Raw genomic sequence first — 27,259 nt, 5'->3', positions numbered from 1 at the left:
AAACGCTTTCAGGAAACAATGGCAATGTAAGGGACACAAAAGCTTCGAGGTTCCGAAGCCAGATCCGAGACGTAAAGGAACAAGAAACAAAGTCAAACTCTGAGTCGGGAAAGATAGGACGAAAGTAAACAACGGTGATGAGAGAGAGGCGAGGAATGGACTTGCAGTTTCCTACAGTCAAGACATTGAGGTCGACTACTCGACATATAATAATTGCCTCCTTTCCAAGAGCCCCAAGGGGAGGGTGGGCCCTATGATGGCATTTGTTAACAGCAAGCGCCTTTCTCTCCATATCAAAGCGCTTTGAACGGCCAAAAGAACAATCGCGCCCAGTTATCGAGGACCCACTTTGGTCCAGGTAAGCTGATTTGTCCCAGTCTAGCTGACGTGACAGCCCTAGAGCTATGGGATCGAGAAGCGTTACCTATCGTGCTTGGAAAGGAATTTCGCGGACGGTCAGCCGGAGGAAGCGATAGTGCGAGAAGGTTTGAGAGGAAAAAACCGTATCGACGGACCGTTCCAGCGGCGGCGTTTGCATGTAGCCTACCTAACACACTATCACTCCTGGCCTTGCACTAGGTTCACTTCCCGACGGATTACCAGAAGCAGTCGCATGTTGTGCGCATCAACAGTACCAAGACCATAGCGTAGACGGAACAGAGACATGGTAGTCGTCGTGCCATTCCGGTTACTAGATGTACGACGTTCGTTTTGAGTAGGACAGGCAGCAATCTTCATCAATGCAAGACACTGGACCCTGTATCCGCAAGGCAGTGACCAGACACGAATGCACATAGCCTCTGACGTCGCGGCGTCTTCATAAGGAATGCTGACGAAGCTGGGGCGGTAAACGGTCGTGCTAGCCCTGGGTTGAGCCATCCCACGTGTCGTGCTCAAAGGCCCGATACGATCAGAGAGTGGCTCATTAAAGAAGTTCAAAAAGTAATAATGCCATGGTTTGGGAAATCCCAAACGTAAAGACAAGGTCACGGGTGGCTTTGCCGGACGCGGCTCCTGCTTCTGGCGGGCTCAACCCCCGAAAAGGTTAAAACACAGGTAAGGTCCCTCACTAGAGGATGAGGCACAGTAAGGTAAGGCAAGGTACTGTACTGTGCTGTAGACTCTCGGGTCGATCAGATCCGCTCCAGTCTCTGTTAATAGAGTTTCTCCAAGCGCAAATGATTCGATGGCCAAAGCCAACTGCAAACGACATACTGGGAATTACAGGTGACAAGACCTCCTACTGCATGGTAATTCTACACACATATGCAATGGCCTGCACAGAACGGTCTTACCCCGCTTGAACCGACTCTACATATCTGCACGACCGTACAAACTCCTGGATCATGTGTTCGACGGTGAAAAGGCTGGGATAATCTCCAGTCACGACCGACCCCAACTTCTCGTACAGTGTCAACACACTTCCTGAACGGCTCCCAAAAAAGCTACAGCTTCGGACATTCGCTTCACCGACGTCTCGTAATACTCCTCAGACTCAGACAGGGGCCTTACCAGGGTTTGCTGCGGGAAGTGTACTCGTGTCGACCGAGATACATCCATCGTCCTTGGGCGGCAGGGGTAATGAGAGCAGCTTTAATTTTTATACGGATCTGCCGAAGTCTGAGCTTTGTTCGCTGCTGATCAACAAAAGTCGAGGTCAATGCGACATCAGATACCCCATACCCACATCTCCGCAGTTCCTATTTATGAAATTCTTCCTAGTGGATTTGGGATGACAAGGACGTAATACAGGGCTTAGACTTGCGCGGACACGTTTGATCGACGCCCCTGTGACTGTTTGAAGTGCGCGACAATTGTACAAGACATGGTAAAAGGACGACAAGATGCTTATACAATCTACTATGAGTGCGGAGATCAAGCTGGCTTCTGCTCATCTTCTTCCTCCAACGTTTCTTCAAGCTTGTCCACATCCGATCGCGCAGAAGCTCGACTACGTTGCCGTGGTACGTCGATGCTCTTGCCTCGCACCTCTAACGCAAGACTCTGTCTGGAGAGATTCGCGTCCATCTTGGAGGGTGAACGTGCCCTCTGTTTCTCATCTTGTCGCTCCTTTCGCTCGGCGATCTTCCCGCGGATCCATGACATCGGTCCCTTCTTACGCTCATCACCGTCAGACAACACTCCCTCTGCAGGTTCCGTCGCAGCATGCGATGGTCCAGCTAGGTCTTGCGAATTTCGACGAGGTCGACCACCAGCACCACTGCTACCAACCGTAGATTTGCTTTGATCGGCGCCAGTCAAGTTGCCAATGTTTCGTTGTGGGGACTGCATGACCTGGTCTGCAGCGTCCCGACTACGGGTCGGCGGTTGCGAAATTCTCCAACGGCGTTTCTTCTTGCCTGCATCTGCAGGGGTACCGGAGGACCCATGGGTGGCATCTGTAGCATAATCTGCGTCCGACATGTCCGTCATATCATGGTCCGTGTGGAACGAGTGTGAAGGTGACAGTGCAGGTCGCAGCGTCGAATCTGTCTGCGTCCGCTGTGGAGTTGCCATGCGAGGGGACGTCTGAGCTGTGGCATACGTTGAGCCTTCCAAGCCGTGCTCATGGTCATACTCTCCAGGTTTTGCGTCGAACGTTGGCGACCCCGGGGAGATCAGACGCTGCTCATCGGTTCCATCTGTGCCGTGCTGGAGCGAGTGCGCGGAGCTTTGCGCGCTTGACAATGAACTTCCAGGAATGCGCTTCTTCTGCAGCTTACGGCGACCTTCTCTCCGACCATCATCACTGCTTGTCGGGGACGGCTTGAAAATGTCAAGGAATGCACGAGTCGGGGTCGCATTGCCCGACGGAGAGCGTTCTCTCGCGTCTTCATGGATGACGGCAACTGGACTCAGTGCAGAGCTTTTGGGAGTTGCAGCCAAGGGGTGGGCAATCCTCTCGACGATCTGGTGTTCCGGAGAAGTCAGTCTCGCGGTTGACGAAGCGTCACTATCAGCGGTTGCGAGGGGCGTTGTGGCCTCGCTAGAAGACGCCGAAATCACCTCTGGGGGTGCTGGTGCTGCAGTCGCTGCGACCAATGATTCGAGACCAGATGGAGGGACGGTTGCGATAGGTGTGCTCTCGTCAGATTCGTTGCTCCTAGGCAATGTCGTATTTACGGTTGGGTGGACGCTGGGACTAGGTGTTGAAGGTGAGTCGACATGTTTCTCGCGATGGTGGAATCGTGACGAAGCACCAGATCTTTTGGATGGCACAGTGTTACTGCGACCCAACCCTCCAGAAACGTTCGCGGGGATCGCAGTCGGGGTGACAGGCGTCTTGTTGACAGTGGAATGTTTCGATGTCTTTGAAGATACGGATACGTTTCGTCGCAAGTTACCAAACCTTCGGACACTGTCCGCGCCTGCGCTAGCATTCGACCCAGACCGACCAATGACGGTCTTGGATCTCTGGGGTGTGGTCGGGGAAGAGTTTCTGGGGCTCTGGGAAGCGCTTTGCACGTCCCTCACAGTCTTCTCGTCGGCCTCTGTGCCGTGCATACCAATTAGGAAGTGATCCTGGTTCTCGATGAGGAAGATGAGGACGTCCTGGCTCAACCTGTATTCCGCCGGGGCCATGTCATGCTGACGATGCGATAAGATGCCAGGCTGGAAGATGGCGGCGAGATTGGCGGTGGTCATCTTGTTTTGATCGGACTTGGAGGCGAAGACAGCGAGCAGGTCAAGAATGTATAGAAGAAGTTGACGGTTGAGAGAAGGCAGTTCGGTGATGTACATCTGGTAAGCGCGGATTGCTTCGGCCGGGTCGAAGTGGCCGATGCTGGGCGCCTGGAGATCCATTGGTCCAACAGCTTGCGCCTGGTGATTGCGTAGAGGGTCTCGAAAGCGCTCGTAGAAATCAAGAGGGATGATGGGCTCTGGCAGCTGATTGAAATATCTCCGGAGGATGTTTGCGGCATCGTGCACAGTGTATCCAGTCCAGTCGAGTCCTTTGCCATATCTGTCTGGGGAATCGAAAGCGAGCTTCAACTCCTTGATGCGCTTCTCGGAGCCGCTGAGTCGAAAGATGCCCTCGACATCGGTAGCTACGCAATTCGTCAGGCGAGGGTATAAATATAAGTCAGGAACGTCACGCCTCACCCTTCTCTTTGAGGAAGACACCGCACTTGGCGACGACGATGGGCACGTAACCGTAGATGTAGCTTTCACCTTCATCGTTGAACAAGGAGATGGCGACATTGGCGTATCTTATACTCTGATGGAGCGGCACACCGAAGATGCCTTGAAGGCCTGCGCGTGTGGAATGTGGTCAGCCGGTGTACAAGTATGATGAGGATGGACTGTGATGGATCTTACCCTTGTCTTCTTGCGGTCTCGAAGGGTTGCCACGCTTAAAGGTCCTCCACCACGAAGTCAGATCGCGCTTGGACTGAGCGACTTCCGGCGTCGACGTGACGGTAGGCCTAGGTCCAGGCGTGGTGGGTTGTGCCATGGTTGCCGGCGTCGTATGCCCAGTGGTCATGCCGGGTTCAGACCTGGCGCACTATTGCGCGGTTGCGATGCAGCTCGTCTCAGACGATGCCGTCCACGAAGAAGCGGATTGCCGGCACGACGACAACGACCACGACGGACGTTGTTGATTTGGTGGGAGGTGGAGAGGGGTCAGAGGTGGATATATCTGCATGTGCAAGGTCTCGAGTGAATAAAAGTATCGAACAATGGATCGATGATGACGGACGACCGGCGGCGCAACGAGTCAAGTGCAGGTGAGAATGGGCCAGGAGCTGCGAGGGGATTGTCGTGGTACTGGAGATGTTGTCGCAAAACACCAGAGCAGATGAGACAAAGACGGGTCAAGGCGTTGGTTCGCGGGCCGTCAAAGCGTGAAATGAAAGAAATCGGAGGGAAAGGGAAGATTGGTTCAGGAAGTGCGACTTGACTTGGCTTGACTCTGAGTGAGTGAGGTGGTTGAGCGACTGACGTCTGCTCGCGTCAAGAGTCGACAAGTACAGCAACAGGAACAAGAACAGGAACCAGAACGAGAACGAGAACAAGAAATCCAAGCGACGTCGCTTGCGCTTCGTTGAGGTTTGAGGAGATTTGTCCCGTCAGAGGTCGTCGTTTATATTTGGCTTGGCGGCACGTACGTGCACCGAACCGAGAGATGGCTTTATCGATGAAGCGCAGCGATCATGAGGATTTGTGATTTTTGGTCGGATCCTCGAACTCGAAGAGCTGCTCTGGGCTCTTTTCCCCCAAGGTGTATACAGCAACACTCAACTCACGCAAGACGAGGTCAAAGCCCTGCTGAGCTTAGCCAGGCTACTGGGTTTGACTTGATGTCAGGAATGCGGAGAAGAGTGTGGAGGAAATTGAGAGAAGAGAGACAATAATACAGTACAGTACTCTCTGGCCTACTTGTTCCCCCTATCGCGAGGCACTGCACAGCCTGAACGCTGGCATTAGCTCCCCTCGAGCAGCGCGTGCAGGGCGTGCAACTATAAAAATAGACCCACTTCGACCCCGTGACGCAGTCTAAATCTGACCGAGATCCTGAACCTGATCCTGATGCCGATGTCGAGGAAGGAGCATTATCTTACACAGCAATCTGTGAATATACACTGTGAGATCATCGGATGGGGCTCGATCTGGAACATGAATTGCGAGTGCAGCTGGATCATTTGTTGTACAGTACAGTATGTATAATTACCTCATACTTGTGCAGAAGCGATGATGTGCACCTCGGTGCTGTCCCTCGCTCCTTGGTGTATATTAATTACTGGAACCTTGCTCCATCATCTACTCTATCATGTGTACCTTAGCTAGATAATGCTGTGGCGTATTGTCCGGTCACTAAAGCCACCACACCGTTGTCGTATATTGCGGTAGTCCGTGGTCATAATTGGTCCGAGCACTGCAGCTTCCGTCACTCGAAGTCTGCAAGTGCAACATGAACTTTTGGCATCCCGTGCCAAGCTCTATACCATTTATTGTGCTGTGAAAGAGGTCAACCTACAAGCTTCTCAACACTACTATTTCTCGCGACAAATAATCGTGACACGCAAACTCTCATAATGGATCAGTGAGTATCCACCACACACGCCACACTCCGAGGGCAGATATTGACTCTCTGGGTGTTAGACTCAACAACCAAGAGCAGCGCGAGCTACAAATGCGCATGGAGAAGAAGCAGATGTCTCAATTCATGAACGCAAGTCCTCCTTGTTGCTCTCTTTCACTGTCTGTGTAGAGTCTGACTCAAGCCCATAGATGTACTCCAATCTGGTCCAGAAGTGCTTCGAGAGCTGCGTCGACGACTTCACCTCAGCAAAGGTCACCTCTAAGGAAGAGAGCTGCGTCATGCGCTGCGTCGACAAGTCTCTCAAGAGCTCCGAGCGCCTCGGACAGAGGTTCCAGGAACAGAACGCTGCCATGGCTCAGTCTGGCGGTCTCATGGGTGGCAGGTAAACTGCTCGATAGCGCCTACCGCTCTTGTCTACCTATGATGTGCAGCAAAGACTGCAGCATCAAGAAAGATTCTGTATAAAAACAATCAACCAATCACGACCCTCGTGTGTCGATGTCCAGCGCTGTCATGTTTCGAAACTGCTTCAGGAGATGTGGGTATGCTTTGGTCGGATATGGTCGGAAACGGATTCAGGCGCAGGTCGCAGGTCGCGGGCTTCTGGCACAAATCCCCTCTCACACTTATGGCGTTCTTGTGTATCTTACGGCGATGTCTTCGGAGGGAGAACTCTCCTCAAGAGAATACATTCACATCCATGATGTGGAGATGGACCGCTCGATCATATCTATGAGCTCGTTTCGATCTGCCCAGCTATGCCGTGTCGCTCGCAACGGGGCAATGGCAATCTCTATTCGGCTCGGTCTCAAAAGACTGACAGGCGTCGTCTCATGTGTGAAGACTCAAGGAAAACCTACTGGACCTTCGCCTGTTCGTACAATCTCCCCCGAGTATTGTCTTGTGACCTCAAGTCCTGCATCGAAAGGCTGCTGATGAGAGCCTCCGTATACTGCTTCCAAGCAGAGACTCTTATCGCGATCTACCTGTGGTTCAAATGCTTGTCATCGTGATAATGGATTTGCAAGTTCAAAGCTTTATGATGATACCTCTGACTAGGTGATGTACTGTACGTCTGTTCTAAGGCAGGCACTCCGAGATGTTTGCAACTCATCTCCGGTCCGGTTAGAGGATACCGCAACAATCACTTGACTCTCGCATGTCCCACTCCTGTACACTCTCATCATTACCGAATTCAGGATAATGCCATATTCATGTATAAACCAGAAACCATAAATCATCATCATCATCATTGTCTCAGCCAGCCTACCTTGACATTTTTCTCCAAAACGCGGAGAAAAAAAATCCCAAGAACGACGTCCGCCAAGCCATACAGTAAACCATCTCCAACTTGCTGTGTCTGACAATATACCTTGAGGCCACTTGATACGAACCCAGTAGAAATATCTCCACAAATACATACTACTCGAAGTCAAACAAACCGAAAGAGACGAAAAGGCCGAGCGAGAGGAAACATGGCGAACACGCAGGGTATGCTACAACCTCAGATCTTTGAGAGTCTGCAGCAGAAGATCGACGAAGACACTGCAGTCAGAGATGTAAGTTTTTTTAATGAATGCGTTTATAAGAAAGTCTGGGCCATGATGGCCAGGAGATTGAAAGACTTCGGGTTGTTGCAATATGTATCCACACAAGTCAGGCCAATGTCTACTGCTTGAGCCTATGAATCCGGGTGCTTTTCTTTTGTTTGTTCTGCTCTTGTCTCTACAGAGAAATGTGCTGATCGAATATAGTCGCTACGTGAGATTGTACAGACGCTTGAGAAACAAGGCAAGTACAGATATGGCCATGAGAGCCCATCTCATTGGCAATGGTCGAGCATGAATTACTGACGCAGTCTGCGTGTTCCAGACAGAGCCACCCAAGCGATCCTTTCGAGAGCGCATTCGTCTTCGTCGGCAGAGTGTAAGTGTCCCCAATGCCACTCTTCCCTCGAGGGACTTTCAAGGTTGCCCGGCTATCATGAACACAAGCATTGTCGGTAAATTCTCTCAAATGTCTAACGTCTCATTTGTGGCAATGATATAGTGTCGAATGTGGTCTCGGCTGCAGAAGAATCAGTCACCAAGCATGAGGTAGACTCGATTCAGAAGCTATCCAAGGCGGCATCTAAGTATCCTTACTACAAGTACAATGGCATGTGGACGCGCCAGGTCCAAGACGCTGTAGGTTTTTTTTTGTCTCTTTCCTTCCCCAGCTGTCGCCACGCTATATTCTGTTCTTCTTCAATAGTGTCTGCTAAACCTCGACTACTTTCTTTTCTCTCTTGACTCGAGTTCGAAGCAATGAAGATAGGTTGCTTCGCCACGATCGATGCGAAGAAGAATGACCAAATATACATCGAGAGTCGAAGACAAAGAAGTCAGTCAAGCTAACAAATCCCCGCCAACAAAAAGTCCTTCTCCATCCTCTTCACCGGCTACCTAGGCGGCTTCAACGACGCCACCTCGACCAGCAGCAGCAGCGGCAGCGGCAAACTCCTCACAATCGACCAAGTCGGCGCCATCATGGGCGTCCCCGTAAACCTCAAAACCACCGACTCCTTCCACCTAACCATAGAAGAATACCTGCAGTCTCTGATCTCGCTGATCGACGAGCTATCGCGTCTGGCGCGCAACTGCGTGACGCAAGGCGACTACACCATGCCCGTGGCCATTGCGTCGTTTATCAAGAACGTGCACGCGGGCTTCCAGATTCTGAACCTCAAGAATGATGCGCTGAGGAAGAGGAGTGATGGCGTCAAGTATAGAGTCAAGGAGGTCGAGGATGTGGTTTATGATTTGAGTCTTAGGGGCTTGGTTCAGAAGTAGTCTTCTTTCCGTGTTGTTTCTCACTATTCTTTGTTGGTAGCTAAGGGGTTTCAAAAGTATAGCTTGTCAACTTTATGGGGTTCGTGTCATCCATTGGAGGAATAGACAAGGGTGTCTGTTTTGACCAACAAGACGGAGGGCGCAGAAGGAAAGCACCAAAAAATCAAAAATACCATGTGGAAACCCACGAATAGGGCCTGTTATTACCGCGTCACTTCGACATCACCCCGTATCGTGCATGATAAGCCAGGTACCATTTGTTCGAGACCCTACTCTGAAAACAAAATGGGGGTCCTCGCGTGGTTTGCATGTTATCATGGTAATTTTTATTCTAATTTTAGCCCCTCGTTGCGCCTCTTTACTCATAATCTGTAGTGGGCTCTGGACAGTGACTCTTGACGGCTTTGTCTGTACATTTGTTCATCGTCTTGCACCCCGAATCAGTCGAGAGGACTGTTCCCATTCTCGCCTTGGTTTCGGACCCGTCTCATGTCACGTTTCCTCTTTTCTTTCTTCTTGGCACTTTACTCGTTGAGCAAAGGCAGAGGAGAAGGTCGTCTCTCATCCTTTATTTGCACGTCATCAACGAGGTCAGGGAACGCGTTTCTGAACGGTGTTCCCAAGCTCCAATTGCCCAGGTTCCTCAGATGGCTTTCGAAGACCGGGTTGATGGAAAACTCTTCGCCATCGAGGACATTGTCGATGGCGGCGCCTCCGGCTGCAGGAGATGCGTTGTTCTCAAGGCCGGGAGTGGAGCCTGCGGAAGCGGTTTTGGTGGGCAGAAGACACGAGTCAGGCTCATAAGGCCAATTCAGCGAAAGAGTGGTGGTGAAAGGGATGAAGAAGGAGTCGAAATGATAGGTGGTCAGGGATTGAGTGCGTGTCATTCGATCTCGCATGAGGGGCCTAATGCACAAGTCAGAGTCAGGAAATATCGAGGAGAAGACAGGAGAAGAACAAACCAGGGAAGATGGTCTATCCAGGCAGGATGAGCTATCTCTAGCTGACTCCGCACTGGACGCGCCCAAGGGGGCAACCTCTCGAAATTCTCCTGGGTAGGAGCGATATGCCAGCGCATGATGAGAAACATGATGTAAAGCACGGCGACCTGCTCAGGAACGCCGCTGATACTTGGAAATTTGCTGAGGATGTCTGTGAAGACCTTGCTGAGGGGATGCGAGTGGGAGGCGCGTTCAGGGTTGAGTAGCGAGGAGATTGAGGGATAAGCAGGTCCGACAAGAGAGGCAGCGGGAGTGCCGGACTGTGCAGCGCGGCGTCGCTCAGCCTCGAAGCCTTTGAGGACACCGTCGAGAGTGCACGTCGGTTCGGTATTCAGTGGAAGTCGGGTGTAGAGGGATTCATCGTTGGACACAGGTGCCAAGTCACGTCTGCGCTCCTCGACGGTCACGGGACTCGACATGCTCGACTGATCGTCGGCCGGATAATTTGATGCGTAAATTTGTTGATGTTGTTGTTGCTGTTGTTGTTGCTGTTGTTGTGAAAGACCTTGTGAGGGATATTGTAGGGGATGTGGGGCGACGGTGCTTGGGGCGATGGAAGGTGACCACCTCCTCATTTCATGCTGGACATGTCCATTAGTCGGCGGTGCCAGAGGACGTTGAGGGGTAGGAGAGGAGGAGGTGGAGGAGGTGTGATTATTATTTCGGAGATCGGGATGGAGGTGATTTTGATTCTGAGAAAAAGGGTTCTCGTACTGGAGCTGCTGCTGCTGCTGTTGTTGTTGTTGTTGGTGTTGTTGTGCCTGTTGCGCCTGATGTTGCGCCTGCTGCTGTTGCTGTGATTGAGTCATGGGGGGTGGTGGCTGCTGCTGCTGCTGCTGCTGCTGCTGCTGCTGCTGGAGGAGTGAGGCAGTGTGTGAGTGAGACTGAGGCGGCGGCGGTTGTTGCGGCTGTGACTGCTGTGGCTGCTGTTGAGGTTGTTGCGGAGTGTGATACATGGGAGCGTGAGGAGGCGGCGGTGGCATGGGCAAAGGGCTCTGTCGTGCGGTGGCAGCAGCGAGATCTGAGCCAGAAAGGTCAGCGAGAGCAAGAAGGGCGTTGTTTGTCTGCCGCGACTGACCGTTCAGTCCCTGTGAAGCCGCCAATGGCTGCAGCAGAGTCAGGATGCTCTGCATGCGGCGTTTGAGTTCATCGTTCTCTGCCTGCACCGCATCTCTAGAGCGGATGACGTTCTGCAGTTCCTGGAAAGGCTGCTGGCTCTCGAGTTCCTTGATTCGTCGCTCGAGACTCTCGATTGTGTTCTTGGTTCTCTCGCGGATCGCCCGTTGTGCCTCCCTGTCGTTGGCTCGTTTCTTGGCCAATTGCTCGGGAGTGAGGTTTGCCACGCCACGCGACGACGTGCCATCTGCTTTCCTCTTGCGCCCGTTCTGCACAGGCATGTAGGGAGAGGAGACTTCGTTGACGGCGGCAGACGCGGCGGCGGCGGTCGAGGCGGCAGCTGCGGGAGTTGTCGTGCCTGAGGCACTCCCGTCACCCTCATGGGTGCCTGGAGGCGTCGTCTCGTAGGATGCCGAAGAGGGATTCAAGGCAGCCATTGCGGAGAAGAGAAAAGACAAGAGACGCAATGTGCAGCGCAGGCGCAGCGCAGCGCAGCTCAGCTTTTGTTATCTTGTTTGTCGGTATCTATCTTGTCAGACGGTCGAGTCATGCAGTGGTCAAGCTTGCTGGCACAAGGTGAGTGTGTTTGACACGTCCACACGGCTGCGTGCAATTGTCGCGTTTGCTGGTCCTTGAGGTGGAATGGGTCAATTTTGGTTCTGGGGAAATAACACACACGCGACGGAATCTGCACCTGGCTACCGAGCGTCGTGGTGGAAGTTGCGACTGGACGAAGAAAATCAAGAAAGGAAGAAGCAGCAGGGGATAGTGAAGGCAGGCGTCGAGTCAGGTTCATCGACTTTACTTTGGAGCACAGAATAGCGCAAGTAGCGCAAGCAGCACAAGCAGCACAACACCAGCATCAGAGTCCACCGTCTCACACGTCCTTTCCACTCTCTTCCTTTCTCTGCCGATCTTTACCCTGGGGCGCTCGAATCTCGGTCATGTCAAGCCAGCCAGCCCAGACAACCTGACTGTGCGCCAATCAAGTCAGTGCCGTTGGCGTCTGTGCGTCCTTCCATTGCGGCTTTTCCGCGCTTCTGGCGTCTGCCTTGTGTCTTCGTGTTCTGTGGGCAGATGTTCCCCAACTCCACTTGTCGCATTGCATACAAGTACAAGCCTGAGTCCATTGAACCTTTTGTGCGGCCGTCTCGGGGATAAACCTGAACATCACTGCATACAAGCCTTTCACAAACCACTCGGCTCTCTCGCTGCCATCTGCCCTCGATGCGGATTCGCGCGGAACACCACCTCGGCTCTCTCTGACTCGCGTCGGTAGGTCCGAGCGAGCCTTCCGCCGCTACTGCCGGCCTGCAGCAGCCCAATCACGAAAGCAGAGCCGCTCGATGTGCCTCGGCCAATTTCCAGATCCTGTGAATCGCGTCAGACTGCTCGTGGTAACACACAAGTAAGGTACCTACCGAGCTCTCCACGCACAACGTCTAATCATGCCGCACAAGAATCGGCAGTTATACGTGAACATCGCTCTGGCTGGACGCGGGGCGGCCCTATAGCTCTATAATTGATCTACGCTCCGAGGCTCAAACAGCACTGTACTCTTCCTGAAATGTAAAGCCCCATCTTGTCAGCCTGCCATGGTAGTCACTGAACGTTATCTGACATGGCGGTTATGCGTATACCTAATGTAAGCTGATTTGACATGAGAACGCCAAAACCTAATTGTTTGTGACGAACATGCCCTCAGCATGCACCAATGACCCGGTGCGGGGTGATGTCCTACCATTATTATACCTGTACAGCTCCTCTCGCAGTATGCTGCTGCCATTGCCGTCTCTAGCACAATTCTCTTCTTGAGTCTATGTGCCATACACTGTATAACACACCAGCGTGACACTGCTCTCTCGATCTACGGTAGTATCGCTTGAGAACGCTGTATACCTACCTTGCAGTGGCCCTGCAGACATGGCACCTGCTCCTCCAGCTACTCTGTTCGACAAGCTCGATCTCTTCAGTGTTCTTCTCAAAACAAGTGATTTCTTTACATTCCTCTTTTGTGTCTACCTCTGATTCTTGCCCTTCCAGCTGTTGTAGCATTGACCCGTCTTCTCTCGGCCCCAGTCCGCTCAGGTTCTCGTCCTACCGGACTGTTCAAGGATGTCGTATACGCAGCTCTTCGATACCAGATGTCGAATGTGACTCTCACCCAAGAAAAGTGGATGAATCCAGATACCCAGGCGAACTACCTGGACTTGGCCAAGCAGAGGAACTTCCAGCCGGACACGTTGCTCCTCTCATCGGGATGCAAGGCTCACTGGCTTGGTGACAAGACTGCTGAGAAGACCATTGTGTACTTCCATGGTATCGAGCCTTTCAGCTTTGCATATATTTCCAGACTCTGAATCGCTGACTCGGTCAAAGGTGGCGGTTATGTCCTCCCCTGCTCCCCTGGTCATTTCAGGTAAGCAAATTCCAGCGTGTGCTTGACTTTCGTCCGTAGCAGTCGTAGCAGCAGTGACTGAGCCGTCGACATTAGATGGCTTCTTGACCTCTCTAAAGACCTGGCAATGTCAACCTCCATCTCCAGTGTCGTCTTGCACTACACCTGTGCTCCAGAAGGCCAGTATCCGACCCAGCTCCGCCAAGCGGTCGAGCTGCTCGACCACCTCATCAACAAGGAGGGTCGCAGGCCGAGCAACATCATCATAGCAGGCGACTCTGCAGGCGCAAATCTCGCCATGTGCGTTTTGTCACACGTCTTGCATCCGCACCCAGACATATCCACCAAGCTCGAACTGTCGGAGCCCTTCAGAGCGGCATTGTTAATCTCGCCTTACGTTGACTTCGACGTCGACCAGACGAGTTTCAATCGCAACCAAGGGCTGGACTTCGTCACGAAGGAAGTCGGGGTTCGTTGGTCCTCTGCTTTCGTAGGCAATGCGCCCAAAGACGCCTATTTCCAGCCTCTGCTCGCCGACGACGCTTGGTTCAGCAAGCTCGACACCGCCATCAGTGATTTGCTGATCTGGGGCGGCAGTGGCGAGGTTCTGATCGATTCCATTCGCAGACTCGCTGATAAGCTGAAGCGCGGTTTCCCCAAGGCTGAGCTGATTATAGAGGTAAGTGGTGAATCGCCGTCATGCTCCTCCCTTTAAGACGTCTGCGTCTGTTGGTTCTGACCATTTATTTAGCCTGGAGCTGCACACGAGGAGTTCATCATTGAGAGACTACTGGGGTATAATCACAAAGCTCAGGGAGCCCAGGTTATTGAGTCGTGGCTTTCTGCTCGTCTCTAAGGGGATAAGTGAAAGATGGGTGCCTATAACCTACGTGTTAACCAGACTAGTGAGCACCATGTTTTTGTACGAGCGTAATAATAGTATCGTCATTTCGTGTTAATCTGCTTTTTATGTGTCAAGAGAACTTAAACATACTGCGCGACCACCTTGACAAGCTCCTCCTCAGACAGGCTCTTGACGCCCAACAACTCGTTGTCGTTCTTCTCAAACAGACCACCGTAGCCGTCTCTGAAAATGGACACGATGATGAACCCGATCATAGCCTCGCCGATGTTGGCATCCTTACCTTGACCGAGAATGCCATACGAGTTCTTCTCCACATCAGCAGTGTCGACGGCCTTCCTGACAACCTTCAGACCCGGCTTGATCTTCTGCGCGATATCGAGCAGCTGGTTCTGAGACACGGCAGCACTCTGGATGTAAAGCGCCTTGTTCTTTGTTTCCTCGGGATGATTCAAAACGCCGACGACGGCTTTGCCCACGTCGCTCAGCAGCGTCATACTCCTCTTCCTGTCGCCGTCGTCGTAGATTTTGTTCTCGGCCTCGTCCTTGGGGCTGATGACGAACCCGACCATGATGCCCCAGTCCAAGAACGCTCCATTGATGACAAACGAATACGAGATCTGATCTTTCTTCGAGGCGAGGTACTCCTGCGTCTTGACCTTGCCTCCGAACACGGGCAGCTTGCGCGCGTTCTCGTTGCCGAAGCTGTCGGATCCGAACTCGGAGGGGATGAAGCGCGATACGCCTGCCTCGATGGCGGCGTCAATGAGCGCGGGCTGCGAGTCGAAGTCGGAGATGACGGAGACAAGGGCGTCGTGGCCTTTTAGCGCCGACACGAGAGAGCTGTGCGAGCTGTAGTCGACTTGGGCCACCGTGACGCCTGAAGGCAGGTTCGGGATCGTGGCCTTGCGGGAGAGGACGGTGATCTTGAAGGTTCCTGCTGCTGCTAGGGCGTTGAGGACTGATGGGCCTAGGTTACCTGTAGCCTATGTGTTGTGAAGAGAATCCTATTAGTCGATTGAGGATGACGAATGAAGGGAGGGGCAAGGTCAATGTGGGGTATGGAAACACCTACCCCTGCGATTGCTACTGTCTGGTATGCGGACATGGTTGCGAGTGGTGTATGAAGTGGTTCAGTGAAACAAGAATGATGTGTGAACGAGGTGAGTGAGAAAGTGTTGTAGTGAAACCTGATATAGCAGTATGCCAGTGATGTCTTTTGAAGCTGTGGAGAGAACAGAGAGAGAAAGAAAGCTGGTCGGCATATATAATCTCCAAATCAATACGAAAGCTTACCTACCTTACCTTGGCCCTACACATGTCTTACTGTTCATGGTCTGTCATTTTCCAATCAACTGCCGTTGACAATTCGCGAAAACGGATTGTCAGCCCTGCATCATCACGCAATCCGTACCCAACGTAGGTAGATTCGCAATACGACAAAAAGGCTTGGAAGTTAGAGTATCAAAGCAAAGCAAAGCTCGAGAATTATTGATAAGCCACAAAGATGCAGAGCACATTATGACAATTGGGGTGCGGAATTACTTCCGTCCCCCCCCCCTCGGTCCCCTACGTTCCGGGCCCTCCCTCGGTACTTTGCTACCCAGAGCCAGTCAAGGTTCGGTTGTCGAGAAGCCTCGAGGTGAAGATTTGTGATGGTAGTGGTGGTGGTGTGATGCAATGTTGTGTAAGCAATGAAAGGCTGTCGTTCTGCATCGTTCATGGATGGTGCGATACGTGCAGTAGAGGGGAAAGATAAGGTACAGTAGATGACATCTAGTGAGGAGAAGTTGTGAGCTCGGTAAGATACATGTACGACTCCTAGAACGATAATTACGTGCAACACCTACAGTACTGTAAATACATGCAAATGCCGTCAGTGTGCCCTGAAACAATATGGAGCAAACACCCGCATATTCCCTCACTGTTCATGTGTTCGACGCATGCATAAGGCCATTATGTTCGAGTCAGCGCTGTGGAGCACATCGCTACTTTCGTCCACTTGCGCACATACACACACGTCCACGGACGGACCTATCACTACAAGACGCTCGTTCACCAACGATAAAAGTGTAAATTTATTAGGTGTATTCAGTAATACTAGAGATCTGTTGCCCTTGCACCAAGGCAGAAGACGGCGCGAGAGACTCCAAGATCGTTCGGTAGTCGGGCCTGAACGAAGCGTTCCTCGGTGGACGGTTAAAGGACTCCAGCCCTCACCTCGGGCCGATCTCCCGGACTACTTCCTACTCAAGTTCGCGCCATACATCGTGTCAAACACAAACATGACTCTGGTTTCGTGCCTGGGGACTATGAAACAGCCATGTTTGTTTCGGCTTGCGAGTGCATGCATGTCCTCTGCAATAGTAAGGTAGGCCCCTTTGACTTATATGTGTCGTGAGATATGATTGAAATGTTGTCTTCGATTTTATGATCTTCTCCTTTGAAGGTAATTGCTATGCCATCTCCCATCGTTCTTTCTCCATAATTAAACATGTCATCACTTGATTATTTCCGCCGGAAAGGCACCAATAAGCAACACTATGATCAAGTTGCAGAGGAAGAAGAAGAAGACAAAATGCTACCAAAAGAGCAAAATCAAGTCAGCGACAGGAAATTGCTCGAGTTGGAGAGAGCAAACAGGAACCTGAGGTGGATATTGGGAATATTCTCTGCAACATTCGTGCTCTTCGGTGCCCTCGTAGCGTTCCGCAGCATCAGATACGATGGTCTCCTGCTTCCACAGATACTACGCACGCCCGTGCCACCAAGTATGTATATCCAGAACAAACCTCTCTCCATCAACAAAGGTTCAGCGTCAGAGTGACGTTCCTGACTAACATCGTCCTAACCAAAACAGTGCCAATGAACATTCACATCTTCGAGAGAAACGAAAAATACGCCTCCCGCCCCTCTCTCGAAAGCGACATAGCATGGGACGACCTGCTCCCCAACGGCCGTGGCTTCGTCTATGTCCCAGACTCAAAAAAGTACGGTCTGCCGCCTGGCGAATCCACGTATTTCGGCGAGATCTACTCGGTCGCCATGTTCCACCAGCTGCATTGTCTGGGTCAGCTGAGAAAGTATCACTGGATGCTCGTCGACGGTGTGGTGGCGAATGATACGGAGGGGCTGAAGAAGATGACGGATTCGCTGTTGGGTCCTGATGGTGAGCATGTGCATCATTGCTTTGATTACTTGAGGCAGACTCTGCAGTGTGCTGGGGATATGGCGCTTGAGTGGCCGAGAGAGGAAGAGGATGGAAAGAGGTATGCGGTTGATGGTTGGGGTATCCCACATGAGTGTAGGAGCTGGGTGAGTATCGCAAACCGTTTTTAAAATGTTGATATCTTACTGATCTGTTTTGCTTACAGGATCATATTCGGGAGTATATGGTGGAGCATCACTTCAACGGATCGACAAATTCCCATATAGCGCCGGACCATCCTATGATGGCTTAATTTCTATGGCTCTTCAATGAAAATATACGGCAATCCATGGCTGGCCCATCTAAATCTATATTATCTACATTGAAAGTATCCTTGCGAAGTATCTATGCATCTCAGTGCTTGCATCCTCTGCCGTCAAATCTATCATCGTACCCACCCATCCATCTGGCCTCAGTATCACCGCTACAGGACTGGACGTGTTGATGCCGTAACGTTGATGAGCACCGCTCGACTGATCATATAGAACTCTGCCGAATGGATCCATCTCTAACAGCTCATACGCTGATGGGCCGCTTTTAGCAAGTATCGTCAGCCAAGACACTTTGGCACCTAAGACTCAAGTCAGCAATACTCTACAACGCATGACGGCAATGCTTTACTGACCGAGCGAAAGCAGCTGACCGTGCCATTGCTGTACAGTAGTCTTGAAGCGACGCAGACAGCCCCGTGTTGTTGCTGCGTCTCCGGCGAACACAGCGACATAAAACTTCGCCCGGTTCGGTGTCTGTTGTATCAGTCTAGTCGTCTCCATCGTACCAGGCTTCTGTAGCTCGACATCCGGTGCTCTTTTACCAGGCCTGACAGCTTCGAGCTCCTCTTCGCACGCAAAGCTACCCATTACGCTGAGTGGATTCGACTTTTCCATTTCATAGTAGATGCCCAGTCCGCTGCTGAAAGTGCCTGCTTCCTTCATGACCTCTCCCAGTATCTCGTTCGGGTCGGCTCTCGGATCACCCATCCAGCCTTCAGGCAACTGAAGACTCATCAGCCTGGAGATGTCTTTGTCGTACTTGATCAGTTTCTCCACATTCGGCAATCGCTCCCTCCGATATGTCTCCAGGATATCCGGGTTCATCACTCCCTTCAATACAAGGGCAAGCTTCCAAGCCAGATTAACCGAGTCGTGTATTCCCGTGTTCATACCTTGCGCGGCGCCCGAAGAATGCGTATGACATGCGTCACCGGCGAGGAAGACGCAGTCGTTTACGAAGAAGCTCTCTGCGACTCGCTGGCCGACAGAGTATAGCGTCCACCAATCGACCTGCTTGAAGCGCAGATCAAACGGCTTGACAGACGCGATCGCCTCTTTCACCGCAGCCGCCTCGTCGAAATCTGCGTACCGACTCGCGCGCTCTGCAGTGAACGCATAGCCTATTCGCGTGGCGCCGTGGTCCAGGGCAGCCCATAACACATTTCCATGTGTAGGAGACTCGATAGCGCAGTATGTCCTCGGACGAGGCACGTTTGTCTCGACGACGCCATCGACACGCACCCAGCGGTCCTCAGTACTTGTCCCCACAAACGGGATATTCATGAGTCTGCGCACCGTAGACCTGCCTCCATCACACCCAACCAGATACCTACACCTGACGCGCTCCTCAGACCCATCCCTTTTCCGTATCGTAGCGGTAATCCGATACCCGCCCTTCGGCTGCTCCGCATCAATAGAGACCCCCACCAGCGTCTTCTCCGACTCGAGCTCAACCCCACCCTCATCCCGCAGCGCACTCCTGAACACTTCCTCCTGATATCGCTGCCTCAGCACGAGCGCAAAGTCCCACTTCGTGTCCTTCATGTTCTCCATGAAATGCCAGCCGCGGCCGTGGACTTCTCGGCCCAAGGCGTCGTAGCTGGCAGTCTCGCGGCATGCGAAACATGTTTGCGCTAGGGTGTCGGCGAGTGAGAGCTGGTCTAGTAGTTCGGATGTGCGTGGGTACAGTGTGATTGCTCGACCGTAGGTGTCTTGGGTTGATTTGTTGTGGTGCTCGATGATGGAGACGGAGGTACCGAATTTGGAAAGTTGGTAGGCGGTTATCAGACCTGGTTTTTATTATTAGTTCTGTTACGAAAAAGGAAGAGTGCCGAATAGATGTCTAGGGGTTCTCTGTATTAAATGACTACATCATTCACATCCATATAGCAGTCTGTATTACCATCGGTCCTGCGGAGTGTTTTCTTATGCCACGTCGAACAACCCCACATAACTTCAAAGGATAGAACGCATAGTGCAGTGGAAAGTCAACAAAAAAGAGGAATCCACCTACCCACAGGTCCCCCACCAACAACCAAAGTATCCACACAACGAATCGACCCGTTCTCCATATCGTCTTGCTACGAGACCAAGGAAAGCACAACAATGCACAGGAACAAGAATGATCATGCGCGCTCACTTACATAACCATTACGAGCCAGCTAGTACGCATGCATATACGCATCCTATAATCATCACAACCCTCCGGCGACGGCGCGCGGCGCTGCTAGAGCTCGCGAGATCTAATCGAGCAGGAGATAGATAGACCTACTAATTGCACAGTAAGGTACTGTTATGGCGCAAACACCCGTACAAAGATAAGTACCCGGATCAACCATGCTGCAGTATTGGACGGCCGTCTAGTAGCATTAAGAATAGATACAGTAGGTAGTAGGGCAAGGTACAGTACAGTGAGCAAAAGGCACGAAGTGGGGGTTTACCTTATCGATTGGTTACTTAGTCAAAGTGTATTGGTTAAACAACTACCCAAATGGGGATCGCGGGGTAAATGATAAGATAGGGTGAGGACAAGGGCAAACAGGACGCGATAGGCGTCTGGACTTTGTGCACTCATTGTAGCAATCTTATCGGTATCTATGGACAAGGTTGGATGAGGGGGAAAAGAAATGGACATTGTTGTGGTTCACTTATCGGCTCGATGGATGGGATGCGGGTTTTGTGGCGTTCTTGGAGGTATTGTTGTTAGATGTGTTAGATCAAGTAAACACGTAGTCTCTTATACTCTACAAGTGATGAACGAATAGTGAATACAAAATACATGAAGAATGACGGAAGACTACGATCTAATCATCATCAACGGCGTAGTAGCGACTCCAGAATCGAGTCAAGCCTTGGACATCGGGATCAAAGATTCCAAAATCAAGACCCTCGCCGCACCAGGCCAGCTGAAGGACTCGACCGCAAAACGAACCATTGATGCACAAGGAGCATATGTCACGCCCGGCGGAGTAGACGCCCATGTGCACCTCGAAGAACCGCCATTGTTCGGCAAGGGGTCGAGCGCAGACACCTACGAAACCGGCTCACGGAGCGCGATATGCGGTGGCACGACGACGATGATCACGTTTGCGCCACAGCAAAAGTCAATGGACTCGTTGCTTTCTACGTTATCCACTTGTCACGAGAAAGCGGACCGGAAATGCTACGTCGATTACTCGTTCCATTTACTGGTTTCAAACCCCTCGGCCACTGCGTTAGCTGAGTTTGCAACGCTGAGGGAAAAGGGCATATCGAGTCTTAAGATCTATATGACTTATGCTGCACTCCAGCTTGACGACGGTCAGATCTTGGATGTCCTGCTCGAGGCGCGCAAGCAGGGTATCACGACGATGATACACGCCGAGAATGGAGCCGTGATCGATTGGATGACGAAGAAACTCGAGGAGAAGCAATTGTTCGCGCCGAAATGGCACGTCACTTCTCACCCACCTGTCGCCGAGGTCGAAGCCACGTATCGTGCCATCAGTCTTGCCGAGTTCCTAGACGTGCCCATTCTGATTGTGCACGTAAGCAGTCCTGGGGCTGCGAAGCACATTCGTGAGGCGCAGGGGAGGGGCTTGCCTGTGTATGCCGAGACGTGTCCCCAATACCTGTTCCTGACACGCAAGGATCTCGACAGGGATGGCTTCGAAGGTGCAAAGTACTGCTGTTCACCACCGCCCAGAGAGGGCGAGGCAGACCATGAGGCTATCTGGAGAGGGCTGGAAGATGGCACTTTCACGGTGCTGTCAAGTGATCATTGTCCGTTCCTGTACGACGACGCAGTGACGGGTAAGAAACGCTGTATCAGTGACGATTTCCCTGTTGGGCACTTCAAATATGTTCCGAATGGGCTACCTGGCATCGAAACAAGGTTACCATTGGCCATGAGCGCTAGCAGATTGAATATCTGCAAATTCGTAGAGGTAACAAGCACTAATGCTGCGAAGCTATATGGTCTGTACCCCAGAAAAGGAACGATCCTCGAAGAGGTTTCGGATGCAGATCTGGTCGTCTGGTACCCGGGAGGTGAGATGGAATCATTCGAACTGAAGAACGAAATGTTGCATCACGCGGTGGACCATACGCCGTATGAGGGTCGAACGCTGTCTCAATGGCCACGTTATACAATACTCCGGGGCCACGTGGCTTGGGACAGAGATAATGGTGGTCTTATTGGCGGCAAAGACGGTGTCTTTCTACCGAGGGGACCTAGTTCACTCAAAGGAAGTCTGAGTGAGAGGGAATGGGATGTGAGAGATTTCTGAAACGGCTTGCATATGATATATGTTACGATGCTATGCCAGATTTAATGCAAGGATTTGCGCGCCTCAAGAACACAGCCTAATCCGATTGTGTAGCCAAAGCATGCCCCAGTGGATCTGTCAAATTAGAAGTCAGCACAACGAGGTCGTAGACGTACTGAAATGACTCACACGGAACAAGCACATTAGTTCAAGGACCATCAGCGCCATATTTCTTGACCATCTCCCCAACATCCAAAGCGACCAAGAATCGACTGACACAATTATATGCAGCTACAGTCGCCGTGATCTCCGTGACTTCTCTTTCCGAAAACATGTTCTCCAACCGCACGAAGACTGGGTTGGGGACCACGCACCCGATGGTCATGGCATCCGTATAGTCCAACACAGCAGCATGCTGTTCATCCAGTAAATCCTGTGACTCTCCTGTCCGGCATGCTTCTTCGTGTACGGGCTTGCTGCGCAGATACGAGATTGCGTCTTTGGACACGGCTCCCGTGGCCTCGAGGATGGGCAGGTGAGCGTCCCATTCGTACCAGGCCTTGTTCAGGACAGCGATGCGACAGATGGCCAATTCGCGAATCGAATCGGGGATTGTGGTCTTGGTACGGATGGAGTCGAGGAAAGAGTTCCTGTACGAATACAGAAAAGAGGCGGGGATTATTTCAGCTATTTTGTATCTTTATATTTGTCTTCGTTTCCTTCCTTACGAATCACTTGTTCATTCTTTCCTCTGCTTTCTTTGGAATTGTAAACACATTGAGCGATCTTACCATCCATCTGCCACTGGCGGAGCATTCAGCAGTGCTCGATCTAATGCGATGAGATTTCCACCACGGCGCTCCTTGACTCGCTCGACAACAGCTTGGTCATTTGGGTCCAAAAATTTGGGAGTCTCTTCGACGTAAGGTAAACGCATCTTGTAATATAGCAGCCGAAATGATTGTATACCTAAATTTGTAGTATTTAAATTGTGATGAATCCGAGCAGACAAAAGTAGACATTCATCGAGTACAAACGTATTGTTGTGCTTGTTCCCCACACAACCCCCACATCGAAAAGGGTGCTAGTAGAATCACTCTACAAAGGTACATATAACTTATCAAGTCATTTGACCATATCTGGGAAAATTCACATGGCAGGAAGGGAAAGATCAAGTAAAGGTTGATGTAAAGGTTGTCATTTCAAAAACAATCAAGAATCGTAGCAATCGTTACGCATAGTGGTATCATCCCAAATCCTCTGCAAGCCATTGCAACCACAAGTCTCCTAACTTGTTCCCATGCATGTATGCGTCAAAATCGTCCGCGCACATAGTTGCCCTAGTGCTTCTGAGCCTCGGCCTGCTTCTGGAGCTCAGCCTCGACACCACGCTGCGAGGTCTTGCCCAAGTCGTGCTGGTTTTCGTAGGCAGCTTTGGCCTGGTCATTACCAGTCAGGCCAGCGACAGCACCACCGACGGTGCCAGTGACGCGGTCATGGACACCCTTGCCGAAGTCACTGATCTGACCCTGGGCCTCCTGGCCCTTGCCCTCCTGGTTCTGCTTGATGCCCTCTTGCTTGAGTCCCTCGGCACCGATGAGACCGCCGACAGTCTCCTTGGCCGCGCCCACCGTCTGGTTCCACGAGCCTTCAGTGCGGTCCTCGTTCTTTGCGTTGACTCCGGAGGCGGAGACGTCGAATGGACCAACTGATCCACCGGCGTGGGAGAGATCCTTCTTGGCCTCGGCCTGATCCTTCTTCTGCTCGCCTTGGACCTGAAAGGCACAGTGTGAGTGGCCTGGTATGTATCTACCAAGAGTTGAAAAGACGGGTAGCTTACCTTGTCACCGTTGGTGCCCATAAGGCTGCCGAGGGCAGATTGCGCTGCGCCAGAAGCAGAGTCAATGTATGACTGTAGGGTGGAGGTCTGCTTGTCGGACATGATGAACTTGTTGGTGTTGGATGAAGTTGTTGATGAAACGTTGTTTTGTAGAAGGCTTCAGGTGAGTTTATATCTTGTAGATTGATTGTGATGATTAAAAGTAAATGACTGTGGCATCAAGGTGTTTACAAGGGAGCTATATATTGAAGGGTCTTGTGCCGCTGGCATGTGAACGCTACGTCATTACACCAACTCTAGACCCCTCCAAATCCTGCCCTGCCTTGGCTGTGTTATGTGGGGAGTCCCCTTCTCATGGGCCCGGACCGCGTCCAGTGACGCCAATTTGAGCGCCAATGATTTCATTTCTCTATCACAGTATGACGGAGCGCCTTGGCCATACCTTATGTTTAGAACAGAATCGTACCTTCCAGTAATGGAGCAACAAGCGGATGAAGCGGGTAGGAGAACACTAAGGTGCCTACTGAACTGTACTGTACAGTAGCGAGATATTCAGTCGCCCACGCGTGACGCTTCATGGCTCGTGTCAATGATCGTGGGGAACCCTGTCCATCCAATGTTACTGCTTAAGCGAATACCACAAGTTTTACGAGCTCGTTCCCTACAACTCCCTTACGGTAAATCCTCACCTCCTCGATCATTCAGGCATAGCCGGTGGTATCGGTGGTAGCAGTATAACCTGTACATCTCATTGACTGCCCGTCTCCTCCGCAAGCTCGGCCCACATCTGATTCCACGCTGTAGTGCTGTGTTGATAAATCGTTTCTTCTGAGAAGACTCCGTGCGTGGGCTCATTCTCACCGGCATTGCCAACATGCCTGCCTGCCAACAGCGAGTCTTTGTGGGGTTCGAACAATTGAATCATGCGACCTGCGACTGTCTTGGCCAAGATAGCATCCCAAGTCCAGATATATCGGTCGCCTCCCTGCAGACGTGATAGTGCCTTACCATATGGTGGATGATTGCCAACGTTCAGGTCGAGGAAATGAAAACTAGGTACCTTGCCTTGCCGATACATGGGTACAGAACAGACTTCCCAAGCTTGGTCTCTCTGGGAAATGATTTGGTCACAGGGATTCCTCGCTGCAGCAACGGAGACAACATACCACTTTCTGGATCTGTGGCAAAACTTCGTCAGATATCAATATTGCTGTAGGTCTCGAGCAAGACCCTAGTACCTGGATTCAGATTGTCAGGTTGATCCACGTACCAATTTCTATCATTAGTGTTGGTTACTATTGCCACACTAGGTGCATCTGCCATGTTTGATTGACAATGGAAGCTCTACACATTCCTGTGATTGCGTACAGAACATCATTGGCCGAGGTACGCTGAGGTTGTACCGTATGAGGTGGAAGCGCGGGGACTGCTTCCCGATGCTCTCCCGAAAAGGCAGGCCGAAGCGATAATAAATTATTGTCACCAAAAATGCCCCGCCATGCATCGTCGCCAAGCGCTGGAGCCCAGCGGTGGGAGAAAAATTCAGGTCGCAACAAGAGCATTTCACACCACCGACTTGCTTTACTTTACCTGCACTCTGTCACCATAGCATTCCATATCTCTCGAATTTACCATCGTCTGTCAGCGCTTAATTGTCGTCTGTCAGCACCAATTTGCCAACCCTACAGGTCCTATCACAACACACCAAGCCACTTCAAGATGAGCGAGATCACTCACCCCACCATCAAGGGTATGCGGCAGTGACGACAATAATCTCCCCCATGGTTTTCTCTCGCTCCAATACTTACTTGTAGTTCATAGATGGCTGGTTCCGCGAGATCAGTCACATGTGGCCTGGCCAGGCTATGACCCTCAAGGTCAACCAGGTCATCCACCACGAGAAGTCCCTCTACCAGGATGTCCTCATCTTTGAGTCGACCGACTACGGCATGGTCCTCGTCCTCGACAATGTCATTCAGGCCACCGAGCGCGACGAGTTCTCCTACCAGGAGATGATCACCCACCTCGCCATGAACTCTCACCCCAACCCCAAGAAGGTTCTTGTCATCGGCGGTGGTGACGGCGGTGTCCTCCGCGAGGTTGTCAAGCACGAGTGCGTCGAGGAGGCTGTCCTCTGCGACATTGACGAGGCCGTCATCCGTCTCAGCAAGAAGTACCTCCCCGGTATGGCCGTTGGTTACCAGCACCCTGCCGTCAAGACTCACATCGGCGACGGCTTCAAGTTTCTCGAGGAGAAGAAGGGACAGTTCGATGTCATCATCACTGACAGCTCCGACCCCGATGGTCCTGCCGAGAGCCTTTTCCAGAAGCCTTACTTCCAACTCCTCCACGATGCTCTCCGTGAGGGAGGTGTCATTACCACCCAAGGTTGTAAGCACTTTTTCATTACATCTTACTATTATTTGCTTCACCATGTTTTTTCGTCCATCTTATCGCAATTCATATCTCGTGCTAACTCAAATCACCTGCACAGCCGAGAACCAGTGGCTCCACCTTCCTCTGATCACTCAGCTCAAGAAGGACTGCAAGACCATCTTCCCTAACGTCGAGTATGCTTACACCACCATCCCCACCTACCCCTCGGGACAGATTGGCTTCATGGTCTGCTGCAAGGACGCCAACCGCGACCTCAAGACCCCTCTCCGCTCCTGGTCCGCCGAGGAGGAGGAGAAGCTCTGCAAGTACTACAACAAGGAGATCCACTCCGCTGCCTATGTCCTCCCCAACTTCGCCCGTAAGGCTCTGCAATAGGATGCAGCAAAACTGGAAAGAGATGGACGAGGACAGTGGCAGTTTCTGTAGTCACTCCCACGAAGGATACCAAAAGTGCTCACACCGCTTGAATAGTATATAGAAAGTCGGATGCGAATTCATGAGATATGGCTTGAAAGGAAACTTGATACAACTCCATCTTTCCGGACCCTGTGGAAAAGTCGAGTGACGTACAATTATCGTGAGGGTCGTGCGTCCATGGTGGTGCCTGGATAGCTACTTGTGCCTACTTTGTTGCACCGCCACAGGACAGATGCCGTGCTGTCCAGCAAGCCTTGGTACGGCCCTGACGATCTTTCTGCGATACACATATATTCAGTGGAGCCTTCGCAAGCAGTGCGGAGAAGCGGCTGAGCAGAATCATGCGCCACAGTATTGACGCATCGCGTGCATAGCTCAAACGCTGCAGGTGAATCGCCATTTGCGGTCAGTCGCATCAATCACGACAATCAAATTGAGCCATATGGGATTCTCGGGGTACTGCGGAAAGTTCGGACTGGCAGCCAAGCGAAGCTCGAAGCGCCACCACTTTACTGTACCTCTTACAGGAGACTTTTACTCATCCACGCCCCGGTATCAGGCAACCAGTGATTTGACAGGTAAATTCAGGATTGTTTGGTAGGTTCTCCTAGCCAACTGCAGCAC

At 51.7% G+C, this 27,259-nt stretch overlaps 12 protein-coding genes across 16 annotated transcripts; 6 read left to right on the top strand and 6 right to left on the bottom strand.

Annotated features, from left to right (window-relative positions):
* Nucleotides 1-1,875: 1,875 nt before the first annotated feature.
* Nucleotides 1,876-4,486, bottom strand: AAFC00_004833 (uncharacterized protein; the record flags this gene model as incomplete). Of its 2 annotated transcripts, none has more annotated exons than XM_069344530.1 (3): nucleotides 1,876-4,049; nucleotides 4,105-4,254; nucleotides 4,321-4,486. In XM_069344530.1, 3 exons carry the CDS (start codon nucleotides 4,484-4,486, stop codon nucleotides 1,876-1,878), a joined length of 2,490 nt encoding a protein of 829 aa, XP_069196959.1. The 2 variants fall into 2 exon arrangements, with proteins under 2 accessions (XP_069196959.1, XP_069196960.1); XM_069347783.1 differs by having other exon boundaries at nucleotides 4,321-4,456.
* Nucleotides 4,487-6,038: 1,552 nt separating this feature from the next.
* On the top strand, nucleotides 6,039-6,432 carry AAFC00_004832 (uncharacterized protein; the record flags this gene model as incomplete). Its single annotated transcript, XM_069344529.1, has 3 exons — nucleotides 6,039-6,046; nucleotides 6,106-6,175; nucleotides 6,235-6,432. 3 exons carry the CDS (start codon nucleotides 6,039-6,041, stop codon nucleotides 6,430-6,432), a joined length of 276 nt encoding a protein of 91 aa, XP_069196958.1.
* A 1,089-nt stretch (nucleotides 6,433-7,521) lies between these two features.
* Nucleotides 7,522-8,877, top strand: AAFC00_004831 (uncharacterized protein; the record flags this gene model as incomplete). Of its 2 annotated transcripts, none has more annotated exons than XM_069344527.1 (5): nucleotides 7,522-7,605; nucleotides 7,801-7,837; nucleotides 7,919-7,972; nucleotides 8,096-8,232; nucleotides 8,464-8,877. In XM_069344527.1, the coding sequence occupies 5 exons, from the start codon at nucleotides 7,522-7,524 to the stop codon at nucleotides 8,875-8,877; spliced, it is 726 nt and encodes a 241-aa protein (XP_069196956.1). The 2 variants fall into 2 exon arrangements, with proteins under 2 accessions (XP_069196956.1, XP_069196957.1); XM_069344528.1 differs by having other exon boundaries at nucleotides 7,801-7,841; nucleotides 7,923-7,972.
* Nucleotides 8,878-9,401: 524 nt separating this feature from the next.
* On the bottom strand, nucleotides 9,402-11,431 carry AAFC00_004830 (uncharacterized protein; the record flags this gene model as incomplete). Of its 3 annotated transcripts, XM_069344526.1 has the most annotated exons (3): nucleotides 9,402-9,783; nucleotides 9,840-10,899; nucleotides 10,957-11,431. In XM_069344526.1, the coding sequence occupies 3 exons, from the start codon at nucleotides 11,429-11,431 to the stop codon at nucleotides 9,402-9,404; spliced, it is 1,917 nt and encodes a 638-aa protein (XP_069196953.1). The 3 variants fall into 3 exon arrangements, with proteins under 3 accessions (XP_069196953.1, XP_069196954.1, XP_069196955.1); XM_069348651.1 differs by having other exon boundaries at nucleotides 9,840-11,431; XM_069348577.1 differs by lacking the exon at nucleotides 10,957-11,431 and having other exon boundaries at nucleotides 9,840-10,297.
* Nucleotides 11,432-12,917: 1,486 nt separating this feature from the next.
* Nucleotides 12,918-14,248, top strand: AAFC00_004829 (uncharacterized protein; the record flags this gene model as incomplete). The annotated part of the gene is made up of 5 exons (XM_069344525.1): nucleotides 12,918-12,984; nucleotides 13,038-13,313; nucleotides 13,374-13,413; nucleotides 13,489-14,071; nucleotides 14,144-14,248. The coding sequence occupies 5 exons, from the start codon at nucleotides 12,918-12,920 to the stop codon at nucleotides 14,246-14,248; spliced, it is 1,071 nt and encodes a 356-aa protein (XP_069196952.1).
* Nucleotides 14,249-14,376: 128 nt separating this feature from the next.
* Nucleotides 14,377-15,362, bottom strand: AAFC00_004828 (uncharacterized protein; the record flags this gene model as incomplete). Its single annotated transcript, XM_069344524.1, has 2 exons — nucleotides 14,377-15,240; nucleotides 15,330-15,362. The coding sequence occupies 2 exons, from the start codon at nucleotides 15,360-15,362 to the stop codon at nucleotides 14,377-14,379; spliced, it is 897 nt and encodes a 298-aa protein (XP_069196951.1).
* Nucleotides 15,363-16,748: 1,386 nt separating this feature from the next.
* On the top strand, nucleotides 16,749-17,715 carry AAFC00_004827 (uncharacterized protein; the record flags this gene model as incomplete). The annotated part of the gene is made up of 3 exons (XM_069344523.1): nucleotides 16,749-17,025; nucleotides 17,115-17,569; nucleotides 17,629-17,715. The coding sequence occupies 3 exons, from the start codon at nucleotides 16,749-16,751 to the stop codon at nucleotides 17,713-17,715; spliced, it is 819 nt and encodes a 272-aa protein (XP_069196950.1).
* A 64-nt stretch (nucleotides 17,716-17,779) lies between these two features.
* On the bottom strand, nucleotides 17,780-19,806 carry AAFC00_004826 (uncharacterized protein; the record flags this gene model as incomplete). The annotated part of the gene is made up of 3 exons (XM_069344521.1): nucleotides 17,780-18,033; nucleotides 18,088-19,524; nucleotides 19,749-19,806. 3 exons carry the CDS (start codon nucleotides 19,804-19,806, stop codon nucleotides 17,780-17,782), a joined length of 1,749 nt encoding a protein of 582 aa, XP_069196949.1.
* Nucleotides 19,807-20,520: 714 nt separating this feature from the next.
* Nucleotides 20,521-22,002, top strand: AAFC00_004825 (uncharacterized protein; the record flags this gene model as incomplete). Its single annotated transcript, XM_069344520.1, has 1 exon — nucleotides 20,521-22,002. The coding sequence occupies one exon, from the start codon at nucleotides 20,521-20,523 to the stop codon at nucleotides 22,000-22,002; it is 1,482 nt and encodes a 493-aa protein (XP_069196948.1).
* A 187-nt stretch (nucleotides 22,003-22,189) lies between these two features.
* On the bottom strand, nucleotides 22,190-22,918 carry AAFC00_004824 (uncharacterized protein; the record flags this gene model as incomplete). Its single annotated transcript, XM_069344519.1, has 2 exons — nucleotides 22,190-22,631; nucleotides 22,773-22,918. The coding sequence occupies 2 exons, from the start codon at nucleotides 22,916-22,918 to the stop codon at nucleotides 22,190-22,192; spliced, it is 588 nt and encodes a 195-aa protein (XP_069196947.1).
* A 403-nt stretch (nucleotides 22,919-23,321) lies between these two features.
* On the bottom strand, nucleotides 23,322-23,923 carry AAFC00_004823 (uncharacterized protein; the record flags this gene model as incomplete). The annotated part of the gene is made up of 2 exons (XM_069344518.1): nucleotides 23,322-23,756; nucleotides 23,822-23,923. The coding sequence occupies 2 exons, from the start codon at nucleotides 23,921-23,923 to the stop codon at nucleotides 23,322-23,324; spliced, it is 537 nt and encodes a 178-aa protein (XP_069196946.1).
* Nucleotides 23,924-25,540: 1,617 nt separating this feature from the next.
* Nucleotides 25,541-26,593, top strand: AAFC00_004822 (uncharacterized protein; the record flags this gene model as incomplete). Its single annotated transcript, XM_069344517.1, has 3 exons — nucleotides 25,541-25,571; nucleotides 25,643-26,209; nucleotides 26,316-26,593. 3 exons carry the CDS (start codon nucleotides 25,541-25,543, stop codon nucleotides 26,591-26,593), a joined length of 876 nt encoding a protein of 291 aa, XP_069196945.1.
* Between the last annotated feature and the right edge of the window lie 666 nt (nucleotides 26,594-27,259).

The sequence above is a fragment of the Neodothiora populina genome, assembly GCF_041146345.1.
Source record: "Neodothiora populina strain CPC 39397 chromosome Unknown canker_contig_3, whole genome shotgun sequence".
Classification (NCBI taxonomy): domain Eukaryota; kingdom Fungi; phylum Ascomycota; class Dothideomycetes; order Dothideales; family Dothioraceae; genus Neodothiora; species Neodothiora populina.
Note: the sequence above shows the minus strand (reverse complement) of the source record. Positions and strands in the feature narration are given on the sequence as shown.